Consider the following 25,294-nt stretch of genomic DNA (forward strand, 5'->3'; position numbering starts at 1 on the left):
GCCTTCCCCTTCTCTGTACAGCAGCTTGAAGAAAATGTGGAACGTCACTTTATTTGACCCTTATGTCCATCAACACAGTATCACACCACCCTGTTCTGACTTGACAAGGTGAGTTGAGGACAAATGGGGTTTAACGTCAAGATTATTTTACCTATATAACGACGTGCACGCAAATGGCGGTTTTCTAGTGCTAGCCCACTGTCGCAGTTTAACATGAATACCCTAGTCTGTCTAATTACAGACCCTGATACAAATATGTATCAAATACAGCCCATGCAAATCTATAATGTTTGGCAAGTCTAGATTACTGCAGTATCACTGGGCTCCCTTTTATTATATTTTTATCAAGATAACTGAACAACTGGGTTTTTTCTGTACGATATGTTCATTTCAGAGACTAGATGTTAGTCTAATGAATACCCCACTCAGACACAGTGCACTGACTCTGAGCCTGCCAGTCCTTGTTTTAGAACTTAATGCCGAGCGCCGACAGTAACAACATTTTGCCTGGGTCAGGGTAACCTAACCTTCGCTGTAACGCTAGCCTCACATAAATGATTGTCCTGATGCTTCTTGCCAGGGCTTATGATAACAACTTGGAGCTTGCCTTTACAAACATATTATCATCAGACCATTCAAACAACTCTGACAGAGTGATAGCTGGTGGGTCATATCCGGTCATGGATAGGTCACCACGTGAAGGACGCCAAGATAGAAAGGGGTGGTACCCAGCGACAGAGAGAACATATTCGCGAGTATTAACGCTTCGGCATATTACGGTGAGTAAAAGTAGCACTGGTTTCCGTTGTAACAGACGACAAACATCATGTTTACCTTTCTGATTATATATGACCTGATGAAATAGAACAGTTCCGTTATACAGAGCTATAAGTTGATTGAGTGTGCGAGTTATGATTTAGTTGTCATCGCTGTATGTGTGTTTGTTTAGCTGTTGTTTGTGAGTCTTTACATACCCAACTGTGAGTCTTGTGTATATTTCTCGACCGATGACTTTCATTCATGGGGCAATAATTGAAATCCACACGAAGACAATATAAATAATGATCATCTATTTCTAACCACTTAATGATATTGTCCTGTACACATCACCATAGAATTTGTCGTCGATTATTGTTTATTTGTTTTACGGAAAATTTGATACATCCCCCATCATCCGGTCATGCGCCATCATCCGGTCATGCGCAGTAACCTATTGCACATGTCGGCTTCGTGTAAGTTTCGAACGTAATGTCCTGTGTTTCGTGGGTATATTTTTTATTTGGGGCATTGCTTATGTATTTTGACGTTTATAACACTTCAACTGTCGAAATTCATTGCTGTGTGGGTTTTCGTTTTATAGATCATTTTAGGACCTGACGACAAAGTTCATTATGAAGTGGGGCACGGGTGGCCCAGTCGTCTAAGGCGCCGCAAGTCGCTGTGCAGAGTTATGTGCAGAGAAACCTATGATTGTGGGTTCGAATCCCGGTTTGCCCCGATTATGTTTCGAGGTTTGTCAGCACCATACCAGTGCTCGTGGGTTTCACCGAAGTGGTAAACGTCGGAGACCTGCATCACTTCGGGCTTTCCTCCCTCATTAAGCTGACACGCCGCGATATAACTGGAAAACTGTTAAAAGCGGCGTTAAACCCAACTCACTCATTCACTCACTCACACATTTTGAAGTCATGTATCACTCTACCTCCAAGGGGATTTACGGTTACCGTCACCAGCAACCTATGATTGTTGAAAGAAGCGACAAAATGGATCAGGGTGGCTTGACTGAGTCATCGAATTCCGTCTGTGAGAAATATTAACTTGACTATAAAGTGAGTTGCAAAAGAAAGTATACCAAGTTTGTTTATTATGCAATTAAAAATGGTAAGAACTGTTGTTGTTTTATTAAGTCTGGTTTACCACTCATTTCTGGAGCAATTTGTAAAGAATAATCTGTGGATAGGTAATTATGCGTATATATATATATTGGTTAAATGAAGACTGGGGTAAGAAATGAATTGCAACCACAAACCCATATAATGCTTCAAATATTGTTGATTTGCAACAAAAAATGAAATTTATTGATTTTAAAAAAAAGATCAGATTCTAAGATACTCATCAGCAGTTGTGTATAATGCGAAATGTTTTGTTATATTTTTTACGCGTTTTAAATCAAATTATATTTTTTTTAAATATGTAAAAGTATTCTTTGAGTCCTGACGGAGCGTCAGTACACTTCATTTTTGGATATAATACGGTTTTATACCGCTATTTTCAATTGAACATCAAACATATGATATAGTTTATTTTGCTCTTCAGTTTAGTGGGAGAACACTAAGTATATTTTATGTGTTTTTTAGAAACAATAATATATCTTCAATTTGTGAAGGTCAGTATTTTGATTTCGGCATAAAGTTGTTTGGATGTTTACAGACCGCGGTGATATAGTTGGAGTATTCATGCGGCCTATAACAACATTCAACTTATTCAGTTGTAACTGAGAACTTTGACTGGACCCAGCATTTTCGGCGATCGTGCCTTTCTTGATGCTAAGTAGAACGTGTATTTACTGATGTGTTCAATTGCATCTCGAGAGTGAGTGAGTGAGTTGGGTTTAACGCCGCTTTTAACAGTATTCCAGTTATATCACGGCGTGTCAGCTTAATGTGTGAGGAAAGCCCGAAGTGATGCAGGTCTCAGACGTTTACCACTTCGGTAAGCACGGGTATGGTGCTGACAAACCTAGAAACATAATCGGAGTGAACCGGGATTCGAACCCACAATCATAGGTTTCTGGCGTGTCCAGGGGACGCAACTCTGCACAGCGAATCGCGGCGCCTTAGACGACTGGGCCACCCGTGTCCCCGCATCTCGAGAGCGTTTGCAGGGGAACAAGCCGTTCTCGTGTTCCCACGCCATTTCTTATTTCTTGTTGTACTTCCTGTTTCAAAGGGGCGGTGGGATAGCCTAGTGGTTAAAGCGCTCGCTCGTCACGCGAGAGGCCCTGGTTCGATTCCTCACAAGGGCACAGTGTATGGAGCCCATTTCTGGTGTCCGCCTTGATAGTGCTGGAACTTAGCTAAAAGCGGCGTAAAAGCATACTCGCTTACTCCTGCTTCATATTATGTCGGAGAAGATCGAGGTCGTTGTGAAGAACTGTGTTAAGCATGGGGAGGGCCCCCACTGGGACGACACTACACAGTGCCTGTACTACGTGGACATGTTCGTCGACGACGTCCACAGATACAACGCCGTCACTGGACAGGACAGCCGTCTAAACCTTGGAGGTAAGTCCAGTTGCAAGCGCTTTATATAATTAGCTCTTATGTGTCAGCTCGTGTGCGAAATGTGTGCTTGTTTGTTTGTTTGTTTGTTGTTTGGCGCCGCAGCTGTTTTCTATCTATGTGACGGCGGTCTGTAAATAATTGAATTAGAACCAGACAATCCAGTGATTGACATCACCCGTTAGTCGTCACGTACGACAAGCATGGGTTGCTGAAGACTAATTCTAACCCGGAAGCGTCTGAACAATGGTGCAAGCTCATTTTATACCATACTTTGCAACAGTTTCAAATATTTCATTAATAGATTTTGAACAAAATAACAATGCGACAGTGAGAATGTCGAGGAGATGTAGGGTAGCCTTGTGGTTAAAGTCTTCACTCGTCACGCCTAGACCCGTGAACATCTGGGGTAGAATAGGTCTTCAGCAACCCATGCTTGCCGTAAAAGGCGACTATGCTTGTCGTAAAAGGCGACCAACGGGATCAGGTGGTCAGGCTCGCTGACTTGGTTGATGCATGTCATCGATCCCAATTGCGTGGATCGATGCTCATGATGTGAAGCACTGGATTGTCTGGTCCAGACTCGATTATATACAGATCGCCGTCACATAACAATAAACACTATACGACGGTGGTCTGTAAATAATCGAGTCTGGACCAGACAATCCAGTGATACATCATGAGAATCAATCAACGCATTTTACCTCACCTCAGACACAAACAAAAACTCACTACTTTTTTCTGTTGTGCGTTTTGCATCAAGTATAGTAAAACATAAAATTCAAGATGTTGGACAGAACATATCGAAATATTGCTGACATATGTATGTGTTTTGTTAAGAGTGAGTGAGTTGGGTTTAACGCCGCTTTTAACAGTATTCCAGTTATATCACGGCGTGTCAGCTTAATGTGGGAGGAAAGCCCGAAGTGATGCAGGTCGCAGACGTTTACCACTTCGGTGAAACCCACGAGCACGGGTATGGTGCTGACAAACCTTCAAACATAATCGGGTCGAACAGGGATTCAAACCCACAATCATAGGTTTCAGGCGTGCCCAAGGGACGCAACTCTGCACAGCGAATCGCCGCGCCTTAGACGACTGGGCCATCCGTGCCCCCTGATTTGTTAAGAAATGTTCAACAAATTATATTGCATTGAATGAGTACCTCTTGGTGTTCTCTGTTTTGCCAACAATCTCCAGGTTTCAAAAGACAATCGTTCCTTTTAGTTCTTCCCTCAGTGCACGCAATGTTTGAACTGTCATGTCATCATGTTTCATGCGTGGAGACTCTGTGGCGAGCGTCATCATCCCCCGCCAGAAGGGAGGCTTTGTGGTGAGTCAGAAGACAGACCTCGGCCTCTTGGACTCATGGGAGAGCGGCAAGGTCACCAGCATTGCGAAGGTCGAGGCCGACGCCAATATGTTCAATGACGGCAAAGTAGATGCTTCCGGTAGACTCTGGATTGGTAGGTTCACATTTTTGTGTCTCGTGTTGAGTGAGTGAGTGAATGTTGTTTTACGCCAGCCAGAAGCCAGGTCTGGAGGTGATCAGGTTAACAAGTAGGGTGACGTCATGATAGTAAACATTGGGACTCGAAATTTGGGTTATTGCTTTGACACTCACTGATAATCAGAATGTTGGCTCCAGGATACTGTTATACGTCTACTCTGACGTGTATACGTCTAAAAAAATGTTAATAAAGCTTTACATAATTTATAAGCTGAAAGAAATATAAAGATAAATCATCATAGGAAAATCTTATCGTCTAGTAAATTTGGACTACGAACGTCATACAATAGAAGTGCGATTATAAGGGTCACCCCTTAACCTGGCCGCCATACGTCGATAACGATTGCCGTGCATGTCCAGACTGAGGTGTCCGTATCGATATATTGATAATAACTGTCCATCAAGATAATGTCAAACAATGAATTCATTTTCTAGGAAATGGAATTGTACATGATTAATTCCATGTCTTAATTACCACTGCTGTGTCCAATCAGGTTGCCGTTATGTATTAGATTTAACACAGTACTCATAATACCTATGTATTAATCACTGAAGTAAACGTATAAAACTGTATGTCTGTATCTGTGATAGGCAGAGGTACAGGGTGGCAGTCGATTCAAGAGACGTACCAGACAGACAGACAGACAGACAGACAGACAGACAGATAATTTATTTGAGTCTCACTTCCTTACATATAAACCAGTGTCCAAAAGAAACGATACCAACTTATTTTCAAAATTGTTTTTCATTAAGTGAATTGTCTAGTATGAAAACATGCCAATTCGTATTGCACATCCCAAACACAGAATAGTCGATAAAAAATACCGGGAACACGTGATCACTTCCGGGAAAAAACGTAAATTTCGTGAAAGTGACATTTCCCTCTCTAGCATGTTCTGCACGTGCATAAAAACTGTATAAAACGGCTGATCAGACACGTTGATATCACAGCAACAAAAAGTACACAAGATATGCCACGTTTGACAGCCATCGAGAGAGAGAGAGCCGTTGGAATGGTCCAACAAGGAGCGTCACACGTCGACGTCGCCAGAAGGTTGGGCTGCGCACGCATCACTATCACCAGGTTGATGCAGCGGTTACGTCAGACAGGTCAGACGTCAGACAGGCCCGGGAGTGGAAGACCACGAGTAACCACGCCCCGTGAAGATCGTTACATCCGGGTATTACACCTGAGGAACCGCACCGTAACAGCGACGTCCACGGCGGCTACAGCACTGGGACACAGGATCAGTCGACAGACCGTCTACAGGAGACTACGGCAGTATGGTATCCGGCCACGTCATCCCTACCGCGGACCGCTCCTGACGCCTCGACACCGGAACAACAGACTGATCTGGGCCAGGCGAGTTCGACGTTGGCAACGGCGGGACTGGGCACGTGTTATGTTCTCTGATGAGAGCAGATTCCTCATCTTCAGAAACGATGGACGGCAGCTTGTATACCGACGATTTGGTGAACGTTTGGCGCCTAACTGTATCCAACAGGTCCGGCCGTTTGGAGGTGGAGGGTTAATGGTTTGGGGTGGCATATGTGGTGACGTCGAAACGATGCTTGTCGTAATTCGTGGAAACCTGAATGCACAGCGTTATCTTGATGACATCCTACGGCCTGTTGTGGTGCCCTTTATTCAGCAACAGCCTCGTGGACTCCTTTTCCAACAAGACAATGCAAGGCCACACGCAGCAAGATTAACACAGAACTTCCTTGCCAACGCCAACGTACAGGTTCTGCCATGGCCCGCATGTTCACCGGACATGAATCCCATCGAGCACTTATGGGACCACCTCGATCGGCAAATCCGACGTCGCCGTGTGCCTCCAGTCAACGTCCAGGACTTGGAACGATGTCTCCTCGAGGAACGGCAACGCATCACTCCAAACGTCATCAGACGTTTGACGTCATCAGTCCGTAGGCGTGTTCTGGCATGTATTGATGCTCACGGTGGACATACCCGCTACTGTCTTGACTTTGAGACGTGTGGTGTGACATTTCCCGTTGTTTCTGTGATCAGTGCTCTAACGAAATGTTCATTTTTCGACCCCACCCATCTTTAAAGGCTTGTCATATTGGTTGTACAGATTTTATTGAAATGAAATTTTTGTACAGATGTTGTGAAAGGATTTCTCAAATGCATAACACCAATCCTAAACTTCTGCATTGTTTAGTTTTTCTTTTATGTCGTTGCAAACAGGTGGTATCGTTTCTTTTGGACACTAGTTTATAATATATGGGGAATAAACGCTTTAAAAATATCTTAGTATAAGCATATAGTTGGTTGGTTGGTTTGTTGTTTTACGCCGCACTCAGCAATATTCCAGCTATATGACGGCGGTCTGTAAATAATCGAGTCTTGACCAGACAATCCAGTGTTTAATATCATGAGCATCGATCGATGACATGTATCAACCAAGTCAGCGAGCCTGACCACCCAATCCCGTTAGTCGCCTTTTACGACAAGCTTAGTCTCCTTTTACGGCAAGCATGGGTTGCTGAAGACCTATTCTATCCCGGAATCTTCACGGTCTAAAAGCATATAGAGTAACGAGCCAATCCCTACAGAGTTATGAGAGACTATTTACCAGTGCCTGCTCACCAAAGCTCTATCTTCTGTATGACTCATGTCTTTATCCCCAACGGTCAGCTTGGGACCTCCTTACACCATAACAGCCATCAGTAACAATTGGCACCGTGTGTTTAAATGTGTTCAAAATATTCCTTGGAAACGTGCGTAAGTAGAGATTATTTCACTGGCATGTTTGACATACTGATTTATACTGATGCAATAAGTGTAAGAATTCTTGTACTTTCCGGGGGCGGTCGGGTAGCCTAGTGGGTAATGCGTTCGCTCGTCACGCCGAAGACCCGGGTTCGATTCCCGAGATTGGTACAATGTGTGAAGCCCATTTCTGGTGTCCGCAGCCGTGATATTGCTGGAATATTGCTAAAAGCGGCGTAAAACCTTACTCACTCACTCACTGTACTTCCCGAGCGAGAGCGGGGCTAATACATGAATTCTTACACGAGTTTTTTAAGGAATGACACACATTTGAGTGTAATAATTTCTTTATTACCCCTTATTTCTTAATCCTTTGAGTTTCCCTTTAAAAAATATGCACTGATCACCACCGCTGTCCCAGAAAACCACAATTTGTCGAATGACGTCAAGAATCTTCAGCTATGACGTCGTTTCTAGTGTGACGTCATTTCGTCCTTACGTCGCAATGAATTTCGAATGACGAAAACAATGCCATCTGGATGACGACACTGTACACTGGTGCGCGAGAAGTAATATCTGCACCAGTGCACATACGATTTTTGTTAACTCGGTTACTTCTAACCCTATATTACCCACGTGGTGAAGATGCAGGTGGTAAGATACTAAATTCGTACGTCGCACGTGTGTCGTACAAGGTTGACCTTGTTTTATTCGTTTTTGATTGGATAACAGTGACCTCTGTCACACCGGGGACTACTTTTTTCATTCATAAAAAAATCGCGAGACTTCATTCATTTTGCAACTACAAGGCAGAATTGAAGAATTAATGAGAACGAGAGATATTTACCAACACTTTATTAAACCAAACAAAATAGTCACACGCATCAACTTCGGTTTGCATTATATATATAAGTTATGCATAGAGCTTCTACAAACATTATATAATCGAGCTTCGTATATCCATTTACAATGTACGACTACCGATCAATAGAGCGAGGGTCCACATGAGCGTGACGCACCCGACCACTTTCGCAACTTTCAATTTGATTTAACGTAAAAGGATAAGCGTGGTGAAATGAAGTCTGTTTAAACTATCTGGACAGATATCTAGACTTACTTAGGGTTGATCCAGTTGTGCCATCAGTGTCCCCTTCGAAGCGTATTTTGTGGCGCTGTTACGGGAGGTGTTGTTCATGAATGAACGTACACGACTGCACGACCAGATCACTAAAAGTGAACAGTTCTGATACAAATTATTCGAAAACTCGGTGGAAGTGTGCCTGACTTCTGATCTTGTGGCCCCAAACATCCCAAAATAAAAACAATAACATTCCCTATCTCTAGCTTAAAACGCTGTGAGTAGATCACGGTTGTCTTTTCTTATTCCGGTGGTGACCTTGCCCTTCGATCGTTCGAAGCTGTCACTGACATGCAAGCAGACTTGAGTTTGTTGATTTTATAGGGTGGTACAGTTAACACGAATGTCTTTGGGGAACACTCAGATTTCCCTCTTCCAAAATGGTAGAACGTGATATAAATTCAGCGGATAGATCAAGGAAACCGAACCATTTTGATTGCACAGACGGGACACCGGCAGTGCGAGTGACCGACTGTTAGTCCGATATTCAAAGCGCGGCGCTGATGTGACTTTTCAAATTTTCTTATAGGTGTCCGTCGTACTAACAACATGGCGCTTGAATTACCATAAGTTGAAGAATTTCTTCCAAAAGGATCTTGAGCGTCAGTGCTGTCAATGCCAATATTTGAGCATATATCAATATTCATGCGCAACCAGATTTTGCAACCGGTTTCAGTTTGGTCTGTCAACGAAAGAAAGTTGTTATGTATTTACACTTAAATATATATTTAACGTGGGTAAGAAATAAAATACCACACTCATTCTCGTCAGATACCATTTTTACGAAACGAGTGGACTTTCTATGGTATCTGACCGAGCGAAAGCGAGGTCATGACACCATAGGAAGTTCACGAGTTTCGTAAAAATGGTATCTGACGAGAATGAGTGTAGTATTCTCTATATATGTAATGATGACAATTAATAACACAAGACGTCATTCGTGACGTCACTTATAACACCTTAATGAAAACCATTCCAGCAAAAGATAACAGAGCTTTGGAATGGTTTGATGATCGAGAAACCAAACATTTTCTAACCTCGGAATTCCAGATCATCTGAACCTTCAGAAATACTATTTAATTAAGTGTCTGTGATTCCTCCTCGGCTGTTCCCTCAATATATGCCACATAGGTTAATCAGACCGCAGCCAATCAACATGCACAGTGCTAGCAGGAAGATTCTAAATCGAGAAATGCAACATTCATATTTAATTAAGTGAAAATTTAAGGTCGCATCGGCAAAATCTCAGTCAATACAGCGGCGAGAACAAGTCACACATCACCATCAGAAACATGTACAACAAGATTTAATACATGATATAGAGATAAGGATAGATACAAGTTTTTTTTAAATCTACACAATTATATGAACTACAATTAAAATCATGTAAATAATTCATGTTCACATTGTACTGTACAGACCAATTTCACTGAGCCATTAAAACTAAGTCCCCTCTTATACAGTGAGTGAGTGAGTATGGTTTTACGCCGCTTTTAGCAATATTTCCATCAATATCACGGCGGGGGACACCAGAAATGGGCTTCACACATTGTACCCATGTCGGGAATCGAACCCAGGTCTTCGGCGTGACGAGCGAACGCTTTAACCACTAGGTTACCCGACCGCCCCCCTCTTATACAGAGATCGTTTTGCTTCGTAAGAAACTTTCACTGTGAGTGTGTTTAATATTATATGTAAGAATAACTACCTGATAGTTTCTACCCAGGGTCTTGTTTCTGTGGCAACGGTATCGCTGACCCCAACAAGTGGCTAAAGCTTCAGGGCTCATTGTACAGCCTGGATAGTGATGGCAGCGTTAAAAAACACATCAGTAACATCAGCATCGGCAACGGCATGGACTGGACTGACGACAACAGCGTCATGTACTACATCGACTCCATCCCCAGGCAGGTCTGGGCCTTCGACTTTAACATCACAGCTGGGTCCATCAGTAAGTAGACTCTGGCACTCCCAGCAACCAGGGCCCACGTTCTGTCTTGCATTTTGTGTGTTGTTCAGTGTCCCAATGATGCAACTGCATGTAAATTCGACCTTCAGATGTTACAGACACTTGACCCGTGAAGAACCGGGGTAGAATAGGTTTTCAGGAACCCATGCTTGCCGTAAAGGCGACTATGCTTGTCGTAAGAAGCGACTAACGGGATCGGGTGGTCAGACTCGCTGACTTGGTTGATGCATGTCATCGTATCCCTATTGCGTGGAAACCCGTGAAGATCCGGGGAAGAATAGGTCTTCAGGAACCCATGCTTGCCGTAAAGGTGACTATGCTTGTCGGAAGAGGCGACTAACGTGATCCGGTGGTCAGGCTCGCTGACTTGGTTGATACATGTTATCGATCCCAATTGCATGGATCGATGCTCATGATGTCAATAACTAGATTGTCTGGTCCAGACTTGATTATTTACAGACCGCCGTCATATAGCTGGAATATTGCTGAGTGCGGCGTTAAACAACAAACAAAAAAACAAACAAACAAACTACAGACCGCCGTCATATGGCTGGAATATTGAGTGCGGCGTTAAACTGCAAACAAACAAATAAAACCCGAATCGGGATTTTCACTGATACAAATATGGTCTTAAAAGATCAGAAGGCCAGTAGAAACACAGAGTTCTCTCTGTTATAGGCAACAAGAGAACTGTAGCAGATTTCAGCTCAACTGAAATCCCAGATCTGGGTTACCCGGATGGAATGGCCATTGATACGGAGGGGAAATTATGGGTGGCCTGTTTTGACGCTGGGAAAGTTGTCCGACTCGACCCCGAGACTGGTAAGTGTGTGTAAATATTAGCGACACATAAGACATTCAATCTCATATTGCATTATCCATTAACAACGAATGATCGGATTTGTCGCCATTATTTCCATTCTCATCCAATGTTGAGCTGAGGTGATTTAAGCGCCTCTGGTATAGCGAACTAATGTTGTTATTGTTCTCATATCGGAAAAAGATCAATACATGATGTTTTTATTTGAGTTTTAATAGGGCCACTGTTGTTTGTTTGTTTGTTTGTTTGTTTGTTGTTTAACGACGCACTCAGCAACATTCCAGCTACGGCGGTCAGTAAATAATTGAGTCTGGACCAGGCCTCGCTGACTTCGTTGATGCATGTCCTCGTATCCCAATTGCGTGGATCGATGCTCATGATGTCAATCACTGGATTTTCTGGTCCAAACTCGATTATTGACAGACTGTTGGCATACACCTGGAATATTGTTGAATTTTAGTTTTAAACAACAAACAAATATACACAGTCATACGCATATTACAATAGTAATTTCACTCAATATTTGCAAATGATTTAATTCGTTGAAACGGATTGATATCTTGTCCATACAGGCAAAGTGATCCGCACTGTCAAGTTCCCATGTGAAAAGATAACTTCCTGTTGTTTCGGCGGGGAGGACTTCACCGACCTCTACGTCACATCAACGCCGTACATGATGACCGAAGCAGAATTGGAGAAAACACCACTGGCTGGGTCAATCTTCAAGGTCACCGGGTTAGGAGTTCGAGGCCGCAAAGCTAACATGTTCTCTGGATAAATGTTTTTCGTTCAATGCATTTTCAAAGACAAAGCTTTTCAACCATTTGTAAATCTGAGTTCTATGTTATGTTGGATTCTTAAGCATCAGTGTTTAGGGAGACAGCTAACGTGTTCTCTGGATAAACGTTTCTGTTCGAGGCGTTTTTAATAACACCCTTCAACCATTTCTAAATCTGATTTCGATGCCATTCGATGTTTGCATTAGATAGAAACAGAAGCTGACACATCACGACCAAGGCCCCGTTCCACAAAGCGATCTAAGCGCTAAGTCGATCTTAACTCCCATTCTTTAACACTGACTTTAGCGCTTTGTGGAACGGGGCCTTGGTCCTGAATGCCCCAACACTTACCAAATGAAATTAATATCTTGAAGCAGTCCAACTTTTTGAGATACCTCCAGTTTTATTCTGGTAAATCCGCAGCCTTCGAAATTCACGCTAGGTCGCTAGCCCGAGACTACTAAGATGTACTAGGGACAAGTAAAAATGATGACAAGTACTATTTGAGGGTTATAACAGTTCTCAATGGTTTACTTATACTACAACTTGGAATTGAATAAAACTGATAAAATATATACACGGTGTTACGTGTTGATTCAACCCATGCTTGCTGTAAAAAGTGACTATGCTTTTCGTGAGAGGCGACTAACGGAATCGGGTGGTCAGGCTCGCTGACTTGGTTGATACATGTCATCGTATCTCAGTTGCGTTGATCGATGCTCATGATGTCAATCACTGGATTGTCTGGTCCAGACTCGATTATTTTACAGACAGATGTCATAAAGCTGGTAAATTGCTGAGTGCGGCGTAAAACAACATACAAAACCAAAACGTCTGCGCTGTTTGTCAACAAACATTGCTGACCATTTGACATATGTCAAAGTAAACAAACTTGTTAAAGTGGACGGTCGGCCTCCCAGTGACAGTGCATGGGGGCGACGTCGCACTCATAACTGATTCCGATTATAAGGAATATTTACAGTGTTTGGAACGTCAGTACAAACACACGACTGGGAGATTAATCCCGTGACTTGGCACCCAAGGTGTGGGCTCAACCTGGGGACGAATGTTGTCCGATGGCCGTTAACAAGCTGTGTCGTGATGTTCGCCCGCGAGACTTTTTCAAGGATGACAGTTCATTTCATCTTGCACCCAACACACAGTTCGGGGTTAAATCTGTCGTCACTTTGTTTTAACGCCAACCCTTTAGTAGAAACAAGCTCGACTTCCTGATGTCATCCAGGGCTGGACTATCTAAAGGCAAAAGGTTGACGGATCATAGCCCGAGAAAACGAATAAATCAAACTTTATCCGACAATGGTGTCCCGGCGCATCAGATTATGCAAGTTTCGGACCATTAGAACGCTAAGTCTATGAACAGCTATTCGACCATTAATGAATTATTACAATATCAAAATATCAACAAAATTCTGTCATCTGCTATCACTCTACAGGTGTGTCTGTCAAGACCTCCAAACATCTCATATGCACATGTTCCCCATCAATGTGCTTTGTTTGTTTGTTTGTTGTTGTTTTACGCCGCACTCAGCAATAATCCAGCTATATGACGGCGGTCTGTAAATAATCAAGTCTGGACCAGACAATCCAGTGATTGACAGGCTCTCTGACCTGGTTGATGCACGTCATCAATCCAAATTGCGTGAATCGATGCTCATGATATCAATCACTGGATGCAGAGGTGCAGTGCAAAATCTGATTTCGATAAGTTGATTTTCTTTTAAAATATTGCTTTTTTCATGTTTTGAACTTAGAAATATTTAGGAGTCGAAGTCGGGGGTAATAGTGAACTCACCGCGTCAAATAAAAGACGAGACACCATTTTGTGGAGTATCAATGAGTTTATTACAAGAATCATTCAATAATTGATAATATTTTTATTTCACAAGCTCTGGTACACAATTTAAAGCATACAACGACAGTGGGGATATTACTGTGCCTTTTGAGCATGTCTTTGATAGAGTTGACAGAAGTTTTATGCTCTTCTTGTACATGGCATACATGGCACATTTTTACACAATAATACAAAGTATATGTGAGTAGTTGCACTTCTAAAATGGATCTAAATTGTCTGCATATGTCTCAAGCAGGTGTACGCGAAGGTTGTACTTTAAGCCCAATTCTTTTTTCACTGTTCATCAAAGAGCTGGTGACACATTTGGCACAGGCGTTTGTTGATGGTATTTTTCTAAAAGCGGAAATGTAACTTACATGCATATGTAATTGAAAATGAAATTTTGTATTAATATGCCCCGCATGTGTTACTATTCATTCAAAGTCTGAACTTATGAAAATAGTATGATTACAATGCTGCAGTCCTCTGGTTTAAGCGTTCTAAAATATTAAGTAAATTTCATTAAAAGTGTCATCAATCTCCGATCTTTATAACTGTAAATATTTTCTTTTGCAGTCATGTTCAAGACACTGTCATTGTATTCAGGCCTTAATCCTGAAATAAATGAATGCTTGGTATCCGAGGAAATGTATAACATTATACTCCTATATTTGCAGATACTCGTAGCAGATTCTACACTAAGATTACAAACTGCTTGCCCCAACACTGTAAGTGGGGATGGAAATCACTGATGACAAGACACAGGTAATGGTATTTAGAAACTTGGGTTATTTATCAAAAATGGGAGGCGTGGTCATATAATGGACAGGAAATTAAAGTTGTTAACACACATATATGTATCTGGGATTAATGATTTTACACTTGAAATGATTTGGACGAAGGCATGTAGTACACTCTCATAGGTAGCAAAGCCCTTATTCCGATACAAACAATACGTAAACACAATGTGACTGCTGGAAATACTTTCACAATATTTGACAGAAAAATGTATATGTTTCTACTTATGGAAATCAGATATGGAGATTTACACGAAGAGAAAATATCGATGTTGTCCATCGAGAGTTTGTACTAAATACTTGTTTCCAGTTACCAAATCTTGTGACGGATTATGTTCTTAAAAGCGCTTTGAACTGAGAGTGAGTGAGTGAGTATGGTTTTACGCCACTTTTAGCAATATCACGGCGGGGGGGGGACCAGAAATAGGCTTCACACATTGTACCCATGTCGGGAATCGAACCCGGTCTTCGGCGTGACGAGCGAAAGCTTTAACCACCAGGCTACCCGACCACCCCTTGAACTGAGAGACGTTTATCCAGAGAACATGTTAGCTTTGCGACCTCGGACTCCTAACCCCGTGACCTTGAAGAGTGAGCCAGCCAATGGTGTTTTCGACAGTTCTGCTGGGGTCATCTGGACAGCCGATGACGTGACGTAGAGGTCGGTGAAGTCCTTCCCACCGAAACAAAGCGACGTTATCTTTTCACAAGGGAACTTGACAGTACGGATCACGTTTCTGGACGGACAAAATATCAATTCATTTCAACGAACTAAATCACTTGCACTTAGCAAGATTCTATCTTTACGATGACCTTCTGCAAATAACCAAGTCTGGACCAGGCAGTTGAGTGATTGACATCATGAATATCGATCTATGCATTTGGGATATGATGGCCCGATCCCTTTTGCCGCCTCTTAAGATTAGTGGGATTACTGCGACAAACATTCCGTGGGATTACTGTGTATGACTGTGTTTGACTGTGTATGACTGTGTTTGACTGTATGACTGGTTGACTGTGTTTAACTGTGTATGACTGTGTTTGACTGTATGACTGTGGTTGACTGTGTATGACTGTTTAACTGTGTATGACTGTGTTTGACTGTACGACCGTATTTGACTGTTTGACTGTGTATGACCGTATTTGACTGTGTTTGACCGTGTTTGACTGTGCCATATATGAACCATGTCAGAATCAGCCGATCGTGTGTTCCCAATTATTATCCTTGGTTTCTCAGCACCTCATCCGCGTTCCAGGATTTTGCATAACTGGTAAATAGTTATACCATGTTGTGATATCAGTGAAATAGTGTTCCAAGGGGCGTCAAATCACAACTCAGCAATACCCTCTAAGACAGTGAGTGGATTTTTCATCTTCAAACAAACCGGTTGCCCAAGAAACTCAAATGAATACATTGTCTACATTGTATTTGTCTATTTCAGGATATTGAAGTTAATTGTAAATGAATGCATTGTCCAGATATACAGATCTTTGAGATCAATAACATACTTAGTCTGTCATACCCGAAGCGCTTATTTCTCCTCAGCTGAAGAATTGGATACCACCACAGTAAAAATGAGAAAAGTTTCGTCATATCCGAACATTGTTGAAAAAATATATTATATCCGGGTTTGTACTGGCAAGCTATGAACCGTTTCTTTCTTAATTTTCTGGTTGATTGGGCAATGTGAGACCGAATCTTATTAGAGCAACATTGGTAGATTGACTTGCTTTTCCCCGCAAATGTTCAATGTGTCGCTAATATTTACACCCACTTACCAGTCGTGGGGTCGATTCGGAGAACTTTCCCACCCTCATAGGCGGCAACCCATAATTTTCCTTCCGTATCAATGTTCATTCCGTCCGGGATAGCCAGTGCTGGGATATCTGAAAATCTGCTGAAATCTGTCACAGTTCTCTTGTTGCCTGAAAACAAACAGTAGCTTAATAGAAAGGTGTTTGTCCTGACCCTCTGAACAAAACATCCCGATTCAGCCTCAGGATAAAGTGGAAGTTTAACTGAACCCTGGATAGCATTCGGCTTCACTCGGCTAGTTCCGCTACCTGTGCAATGCATCGTCAAGCAATGGACTAGTGATGTTGTAAATGTAATATATATTGTCAATGCAAGAGCATAACCTATCTATTTTACCCGCGGACACATTAATATTTGGTTAAAGGGCACTTTAGCTGTGACAACTATGAATGGACGGCTGAAAACTAGTGATGACACCAGGTGTTCGCGAACAGGGTAAGAAATCACAGATCCCACCGCAAAAGGTTTGTACAACATGACGATAACGTTTGCGTTCACCTCATATATTTCTATCTGTATCACCTGTTACGACTCGGTAGCAACAACTGCAGAATCCACAATGGATTTTAAATATAGTTCATGTAGCAGAGTGTCTAAAAATGTAATTTTATTCGTACAAATTTTAGATCAGTGGGAAGATTAACCCCAGAGAGACATCGTACAATATTTAACAGAGATGCAGATGTTTTAGCTTAAAGAGACAAACGTGTACTCCAGCCATACACGCCTTGACTCATGGCGCTACGGTCGTTTGTGGAACGGTAGACTAACATCTAGTCTCTGAAATGAACATATCGTACATAAAAAAACAGTTGTTCAGTTATCTTAATAAAAATATAATAAAAAGGAGCCCAGTGACTCTCTTCATTTTCAGATACTGCAGTGATCTAGACTTGCCAAACATTATAGACTTGCATGGGCTGTATTTGATATATATTTGTATCAGGGTCTGTAAGACAGACTAGTGGAACGGGGCCTTGGACCTTTGGAGTTGAGGTGGAACGAGTGGTTTTGATAAGTGACTTCAATGTCTGTTACAGCTAAAGTTGGAATTTACATACAGCTGCATCATTGGGAAACTGAACAACACACAAGACCAACGTGTGCCCTGGTTGCTGGGAGTGCCAGAGTCTACTTACTGATGGCCCCAGCTGTGATGTCAAAGTCGAAGGCCCAGACCTGTCTGGGTGTGGAGTCGATGAAGTACATGACGCTGTTGTCTTCAGTCCAGGCCATGCCGTTGGGGCTGCTGAGGTTAGTGAGGTGTTTTCTGGCGCTCCCATGACCCTCCAGGCAGTACAACGAGCCCTGACCCTGCAGCCATTTGCTTTGGTCGATGCCGATGCCATTGAAAATAGACCCTGTGTTGAAACTATCAAGTAGTTATTGGTGTAGAGGTTGGTGCATCTAATATCAGATGTATTCGCATATTTTGTTATAAAGCAGAAAGATCTCTGGACCAGCACAAGCGGGGACTTGCTTGTACAATACCTCAAGGAAGGTCTGTGTAATGCAGTTTAAGTGTGTATTATTTACATAATGTTTATTTAGTTCATAAAGTTGTGTAGATTTGTGTATCTTCATCCTTATACCTAGTTTATTTACATCTTTGTGATGGTGATCTGTAACTTGTTCTCGTCGCTATATGGCTGGGATATGGACCAAACGACGTTTCGTTTGTCACTCACCTCATTATAAATGTTGCATTTCTCGATTAACAATTGCACTGCTAGTACGGTGCATGTGCCATGTATTGAAAGAACAGACCAGGGAACAAGACGAATTACAGATATTAAATTAAATATTTCACATTGTTCAGATAACCTCGAATTCCGAGTTACAAATAGGTGAGAAAATGTTTTTATTGCTCGGTCATCAAAGCATTCCACATTTCAGATTATGATGGAACGGTGTCCATTAATGCCTGATGAGTGACGTCACGTATAACGTCATCTTTAGTTTGTAATTGTCATAATGGACGTGCCAAGGACTGCTTTTAAACAATATAAAACTCATCCAAACACAAGGTGTTCAGTGAGCGTCAAAGCCATAACACGATTTTCGAGTACCAATGTTCACTACCTACTGGTTTCCCCGGGCCAGGCTCGATCACCTACAGGCCGTCAACAACATTCACTCACTCACTTACTCACTCACTCACACGAGACACAAGAATGTGAACCTACCAATCCAGAGTCTACCCGAAGCATCCACTTTGCCGTCATTGAACATATTGGTGTCGGCCTCGACTTTCTCAATGGTGGTGACCTTTCCACTGTCCCATGAGTCCACGATGCTGAGATCTGTCTTCTGACTCACCACAAAGCCTCCCTTCTGGCGGGGGATGATGACGCTCAGCACAGAGGCTGAAACATATGATATGACAGTTCAAACATTGCGTATCCTAACAGAAATAAAGAAGGACTTAAAGAGAAGCTTGTGTTTGACACCCGGAGATTGAATGGCAATGCAGAGAACACCCCATGTGGATCGCTTCAATGAAATTTAATTTGTTGACATTTCTTAACACAACACATACAGTAAACTTTGGCTATAAATAAAAGGGACCAATAATTGTTGCTCGTTATAACCGTAGTTTGTTATAAGCGTTTCAACTAAAGGATACCGCAAATGACCGGGACAATATAAAAACAGTTCGTTTTATCCGTCACTTCGTTATAACCGTGTTCGTTATACACGTAGTTTACTGTACACAATTCTGCAATAATTTGATGTGTCCCGTTCTTTGTTCCAAGAGTATGTATTAGAACGGCTTTGAGTATTTGATCACAAACTGATAGTAAGTGAGGAAGTATGGTTTTACCCTGCTTGCAGCAATATTCCAGCAATACCATGGCATATGGTACCAGAAATGGGCCTCACTCACTGTACACATGTGGGGACTCAAATCCTTCGGCGTGACGAGTGGACACTTTAACCACAAGCCCCATGAAGATTCCGGGTTAGAATAGGTCTTCAGCAACCCATGCTTGCCGTAAAAGGTGACTATGCTTGTCGTAAAAGGCGACTAACAGGATCGGGTGGTCAGGCTCGCTGACTTGGTTGATGCATGTCATTGATCCAAACTGCGTGGATCGATGCTCATAATATCAATCACTGGATTGTCTGGTCCAGACTCGATTATTTCCAGACCGCCGTCATATAGCTGAAATATTGCTGAGTGCGGCGTTAAACAACCAACCAACCAACCAACTTTAACCACAAGGCAACCCCAGCGCCCCTCCAACATTAATCACTGGATTGTTTAGTCGAGACCTCAGTCAGATAGCTGGGATATTGCTGAGTGTGGCGTTAAACCAACACACGTTGTGCACACGAGCTGACATATATGTATCAGGAGAGCTGATAATAAAAAGAGCTTGTTATTGGACTCACCTCCAAGGTTTAGTTGGCTGTCCTGACCTGTGGCTGGGTTGTATCTGTGGGCGACATCAACGAAATAGTCCACGTAGTACAGGCACTGCGTAGTGTCGTCCCAGTGGGGGCCCTCCCCATGCATTGTACTGTTCTTCGCAACGACCTCGATCTTTTCAGACATCTGAAACAGGAAGTTGAGCAAGCAATATAGATATGACGAGAGAATATGTGGCAAAGAGAATAGATTGCTTCACAGTACCAACTCTCGAGATGCAATTGAACACATCAGTAAATACACGTTCTACTAAATTATCACTCAGTACTTTTTGCTTAGCAAAGAGGCAGAGATCCCCAACACCTCTACTCACCTCTTTTACATGGGTGACCTAGAACTTATTGCCAAAGGAGACTCCACTCTAAAAAACAGATTCTTATTGTTGAGTCTTTTTTTCTTATTGGCATGTCCTTTGGGCTCGACAAATGCAACATTCTTAATATGAAACGTGGCAGGATAGAATTTGAGAGGATAGGTCAGTTTACTTGGGGGAGGAGTTATTGACCAAGGTCAGGCCTATACGTACTTAGGGATGTAGGTTAGAGATAAACTCCAGAATGCCACCACCACAATTGAGCCCACCACCCTCGCTCTTTCCCTCAATCGATTATATTTATCAGTTATAATGGGAGGTGAACTGGAATTGACGATGTTACATTCGTACACGGCAAAGATGAACTGTCACATGACAAGAACATCACTTGACAGGGCAAGGTCCAACAACATAAAGTTCAAACAGAATACGTTCCAGATTCTCACCAGTAATACAGAAGCATTAGAACTAATTCGACATTCGATGAAAAAGACAGTAACATTTGTATGAGAAGTGGAACAAGATCTGGCATTTAATGAACTCAAATGAATCATTACAGAATCACCAGTTTTCTCCTTCTACGACCCCAAGAAGCCCAATGTGATACAATCAGATGCAAGTCTAAAAGGGCTGGGATGTGTGTTGTGCCAAGAGGGGAGACCTGTGTGCTATGAAAGCCACTCTCTGAGCCCAGCAGAAGAAAACTATAGATTTTCTGAAGGTAAAAAATGGTATGAAATGGTTTCTTACATTGAAACTCAGATTGTTTAAGAATGATGAAAACAACGAATCTGTTTTGGCCGAACCTTCCCTCAGAAGTACTAATTTCTCACTCTTGTATGTAGCTGAGATTAACATTCAAATAACAGAGGCGTATTAAAAATTGTACACAGGAATGTCAGGTTGAGGGTAGTGGGTGGATGTTGGTTTATATTGTTCATTTAGACGTGTCTCAGCTGAGTATGTTCATTTAGTTGCCAGCAGTTATATTCCACTTCCTAACAAAATGAAGTATCAGAAAGCTAAAATAAACGAAGACCAAATTCGTTTTGTCTGGTCTATCTCAGCAGCTCTACATCCAGTGGATAAATAGCAAATATAAAACGTATGACTCAGAACTAATATGAAGGGAACAGACATGCCTGTGTTGATAATACAAATTTTGAGAAATAAAATGATATTCCAATCAATTTATTAGGTTTTGGTGCGAAGGATGAGGTATTTCCCTCACATATATCATAGTACACATATTCCACGCAGTAGGATTATTGTTGTTGAGCAAGGAAGATAAGGTAAAAGATTATTGAATTGCTAGCAACATGGAGACGTACATCTCTTTCTCCTTGGCATATTTGAGATTTATTGATTCCCTTCAGTTTCCCAATGCCAGCTTGGCCACTTTAGTTCTGAACTTGAAAGCAGACTGTACTGAAAGGTTCCAGGAGCTGAGCAAAGAATTTTAAGATGATAGCCATTTAAATTTACTTTCAAGAAAGGGTGCTATATCCATATGATCATATGGAGGATGAATCTAAATTTGATTGAAGGCAGTCCCCATCGAAAGAAGAGTTTTACAATGTATCAACAGATGAGTTGGCATCTGACTCAGACTATGAGCATGCACAGAATATCTGGACGGCATTCAACCACAAATCTATACTTGAAGCCTTATGTTCTTCTTCAGATGTTTTTGAGAATTTTAGGAATACTTCTATAGAATATTATCATCTTGACCCAGCGCATTTTGTATCTTTACCTGGCCTGAGTTGGGATGCCATGTTGAAAATGGGAAACGTTGAACTGTTATTACTGACTGATCTAGATATGCATTTTATGGACGAGGCTGGATTGCGAGGGGAATAGGCATGATTTCAGTGAAGCATGCCAAAACAAACAATCCTTATGTGAAAGACTATGGCCCAAACTCCTATTTGATGTATTAGGATACTTACAAGGTGTATGGATGGGCTATGTCTCAGTCATTACCCGAACGTGAGTTTCAGTGGGTCACTTCTAAGGAGCTTGACACTTTAGACTTTAAGAAAATTTCAAATGATGAGGACACGCGTTACACATTAGGAGTGGACATGGAGCACCCTGAAACTGTACATACAGTCACAACTCTCCCCTTGCTCCCGAAGCTAAAGTAGTTATTGATGATATGTTATCGCCTTATTCTGAGCAATTTAAAATGTGAGTTCAAATTTAACGTCACATCAGCATTACTTCAGCTATACAGCGACGGGACCAAGTTGATATATTCACAAGTCAATCATGAATCCAAACAACTTTTATCAAACATTCTGACTGTGGCCGATACGGCATCTTTGTAAAACAACCTCATCATGTCTTGACTGACAACCCAAGTAGGTATTGCCGATTGTTGGTTTAAATTCATGAAGTTTATTGATTCCTACCTGGGTGTTCCATCTTTTTGGCATTAGATCCTGAGTATAACTGTTGATAGTTGTTTTGAAATGGCTATATCGTTCCTATATATATATAGGAGTGGAGATAACGATTTGTCAAGAGCTGCTTTAGCTGCAGCATTGGCTTTTGAGTTACCTGTTATGCCTACATGACTTGGTAACCAGCAAAAGACGATGTGAAATTGGCCAGTAGAAAGATCGTTGAAAAGTTCTAAAATGTCAAGGATTATGCGATGATTTGAGAAGATGATGACATTTTTAGATTGGTTTTGTTGTTTAATATACTATGAGACTATTAATTTTGATGCTAAAAAGTATGACAGATAGTATGCTTCCTTGATGGACGGCCGAATTTTGATCAAAATAATCAGACAGGGTAGAGCCCATTTGTACTTGAAATTGTCTGTTGTCTGAAAATGAGATATGAATTGAGGTAATCTGCCCCTCAATCCAAATTCATGCAAATCTTTAATCAAATGCCTCCTCTAGGTCGAAAAAGATTGATACAGTATGTTGTTTATTGACAATAGAATTGTTATACAATGCTTTTAAACGCATCTAATGGTCAATGGAACTTCTGGGTTTTTTCTGAAACCACACTGGATGTCACTCAGGAGGTTATTGGTCTGCAGGTACCAGACTCATCGATTGTTGACTATGCACTCCATGGTTTTACAAACACAGCTAGTTAATGATATTGGACGACAATTGGATGGATCTGTATCATCCCGTCCAGGCTTTGGAATAGGAATAATAATAGCGTTGTGCCACAAAGGAGGGACATTTCCGGTTGTCCATATTTCATCAAATATACTAAGTAACGTTTCCAAACATGAATCGGGCAAGTGTTTCAGGAGCTGATAGTGGATGTTGTCGGCTCCTGCTGCAGTGTCATGAGATTGCCCTAGGGCAGTATATAATTCATGGAGGGAAAATGTTTCGTTATAGTCCTCAACATCATCAGAGTTAAAATTATTTTTTTCTTTTCCTGTTGTTTTTGAAACCTCTGAAATTGAGGGTTATAGTTGGATGATGAAGAATGATTGCCGAAGTTCACCAAGTTTGTTTGCAATTTAAGATAATTAGTGGTTAATAGTGTTTTACCATCTTTGAGATGGTTAACTCCAGATTTTGATCCTTTGCCCTTAATCTTTTGAATCATGTTCCACACCCTCGAATAGGTGTTTTGTGAGGCTAGCCACTTTTTCATCTGATGTAAACTGATTTCAAATTTGCCTTCCTTTTTCATCACATGATATAGATTTGATGGCCCCGAAAATGAAGCTTGGATTGGGATTAAAATAAGTATTGCGTAAATATTATGTCCAACCTTCAGCGGGTATGGTGAACATGGACATGGTAAGCAAATAAACTTACGTGGCTGTTGTAAGCTATCAATCTCCACCCAGACGCGTATGTATACATACCTTAATGCTATCAAGTAGACAGGCAACTCGCCCTGTGACCTCGTTTCAGGTTGTACACACACTCCCGGTTTGGTGGTTTGTTGTTTAACGCCACACTCAGCAATATTCCAGCTATATGACGGCGGTCTGTAAATAATCGAGTATGTCATCGTATCCCAATTGCGTGGATCGATGCTCATGATGTCAATCACTGGATTGTCTGGTCCTTACTCGATTATTTACAGACCACCGTCATATGGCTGGAATATTGCTGAGTTTGGTGCTAAACAACAAACAAAAAAGACTGTGCACGTTTTTATCTCTTGCGCTTTGAGCATATGCGGTTTGGAGTTCAGCGCAGTACAAACAATCCGTTAACCTATCTTGGTCGTGCTAGACGGGTCTTTATGCTCGGTCACTTTGTGTCATTGTACCCAAATCCTCACTACTAGAGTGAGTGAGTGAGTGAGTATGGTTTTACGCCGCTTTTAGCAATATTCCAGCAATATCACGGCGGGGCACACCAGAAATGGGCTTCACACATTGTACCCATGTCGGGAATCGAACCCGGGTCTTCGGCGTGACGAGCGAACGCTTCAACCACTAGGCTACCCGACCGACCCTCTCACTACTAGATGTTTGGTCGTCTGTAACAGCGGACAGCAGTGTTGTATGCACTCACTGTAATGTGTCTTGTCCCCAACACTCGCTGATATGCTCCTGTCTCTGTGTGGGCGTCCTTCACGTGCTGATGTATTATGGTCTCTGATATATATATATACATGTCGGCGGATTGCATGACATAAGCGTGATGCACAATAGCTCTGGCTTTGTGGGTAGTATTTTGATAGTCTATTTGCATAGCTGAGCTAGGATGTGTCCTTGAAAGTGTACTATGGTACTCTGAAGTAAGGCAACGTCCGCACGTAGCCCGGCCCAGCCTCGACTTTTATATCATAACCCCTGGTATTACAAATCATTTACCGTATTCGATGTAATAAGCGCCCCGCTCTA

The 25,294-nt window shown here is 41.9% G+C and overlaps 2 protein-coding genes and 1 long non-coding RNA gene across 5 annotated transcripts; 2 read left to right on the forward strand and 1 right to left on the reverse strand.

The window, feature by feature from the left end:
- Nucleotides 1-21,732, forward strand: LOC125372757. Its single transcript, XR_007218226.1, has 4 exons — nucleotides 1-108; nucleotides 14,764-14,851; nucleotides 17,740-17,953; nucleotides 21,005-21,732. It is a non-coding gene; the product is annotated as an uncharacterized LOC125372757 (long non-coding RNA).
- Nucleotides 495-12,809, forward strand: LOC124151287 (regucalcin-like). 3 transcript variants are annotated; one of them, XR_006863348.2, is made up of 7 exons: nucleotides 495-779; nucleotides 3,134-3,284; nucleotides 4,568-4,747; nucleotides 10,393-10,617; nucleotides 11,314-11,457; nucleotides 12,028-12,285; nucleotides 12,407-12,809. XR_006863348.2 is itself a non-coding variant. In XM_046523681.2 (6 exons), exons 1-6 carry the CDS (start codon nucleotides 555-557, stop codon nucleotides 12,231-12,233), a joined length of 1,131 nt encoding a protein of 376 aa, XP_046379637.2. In that variant the 5' UTR covers nucleotides 495-554; the 3' UTR covers nucleotides 12,234-12,809. The 3 variants fall into 3 exon arrangements, 2 of the variants coding, with proteins under 2 accessions (XP_046379637.2, XP_046379638.2); XM_046523681.2 differs by having other exon boundaries at nucleotides 12,028-12,809; XM_046523682.2 differs by having other exon boundaries at nucleotides 502-779; nucleotides 2,950-3,284; nucleotides 12,028-12,809.
- On the reverse strand, nucleotides 15,326-25,294 carry LOC124151286 (regucalcin-like). Its single transcript, XM_048383346.1, has 6 exons — nucleotides 24,963-25,294; nucleotides 20,096-20,258; nucleotides 18,886-19,065; nucleotides 17,839-18,060; nucleotides 16,663-16,809; nucleotides 15,326-15,621 (listed from the first exon to the last, which is right to left on the reverse strand). Exons 1-6 carry the CDS (start codon nucleotides 25,140-25,142, stop codon nucleotides 15,416-15,418), a joined length of 1,098 nt encoding a protein of 365 aa, XP_048239303.1. The 5' UTR covers nucleotides 25,143-25,294; the 3' UTR covers nucleotides 15,326-15,415.

This window comes from Haliotis rufescens, unplaced genomic scaffold (assembly GCF_023055435.1).
Source record: "Haliotis rufescens isolate VD_foot unplaced genomic scaffold, xgHalRufe1.0.p SCAF_47, whole genome shotgun sequence".
In the NCBI taxonomy this organism is placed as follows: Eukaryota; Metazoa; Mollusca; class Gastropoda; order Lepetellida; family Haliotidae; genus Haliotis; species Haliotis rufescens.

Coding starts and splice junctions, on each gene's coding strand:
- LOC124151286 (XM_048383346.1), bottom strand. CDS start 25,142: ATGCAAATAGACTATCAAAATACTACCCACAAAGCCAGAGCTATTGTG. Junction 19,066..20,095: donor CAGCCAACTAAACCTTGGAG/GTGAGTCCAATA, acceptor CATATGTTTCAG/CCTCTGTGCTGAGCGTCATC. Junction 18,061..18,885: donor TTCGGGTAGACTCTGGATTG/GTAGGTTCACAT, acceptor GTTTCAACACAG/GGTCTATTTTCAATGGCATC.
- LOC124151287 (XM_046523681.2), top strand. CDS start 555: ATGATTGTCCTGATGCTTCTTGCCAGGGCTTATGATAACAACTTGGAG. Junction 3,285..4,567: donor CAGCCGTCTAAACCTTGGAG/GTAAGTCCAGTT, acceptor TCATGCGTGGAG/ACTCTGTGGCGAGCGTCATC. Junction 11,458..12,027: donor CCGACTCGACCCCGAGACTG/GTAAGTGTGTGT, acceptor TTGTCCATACAG/GCAAAGTGATCCGCACTGTC.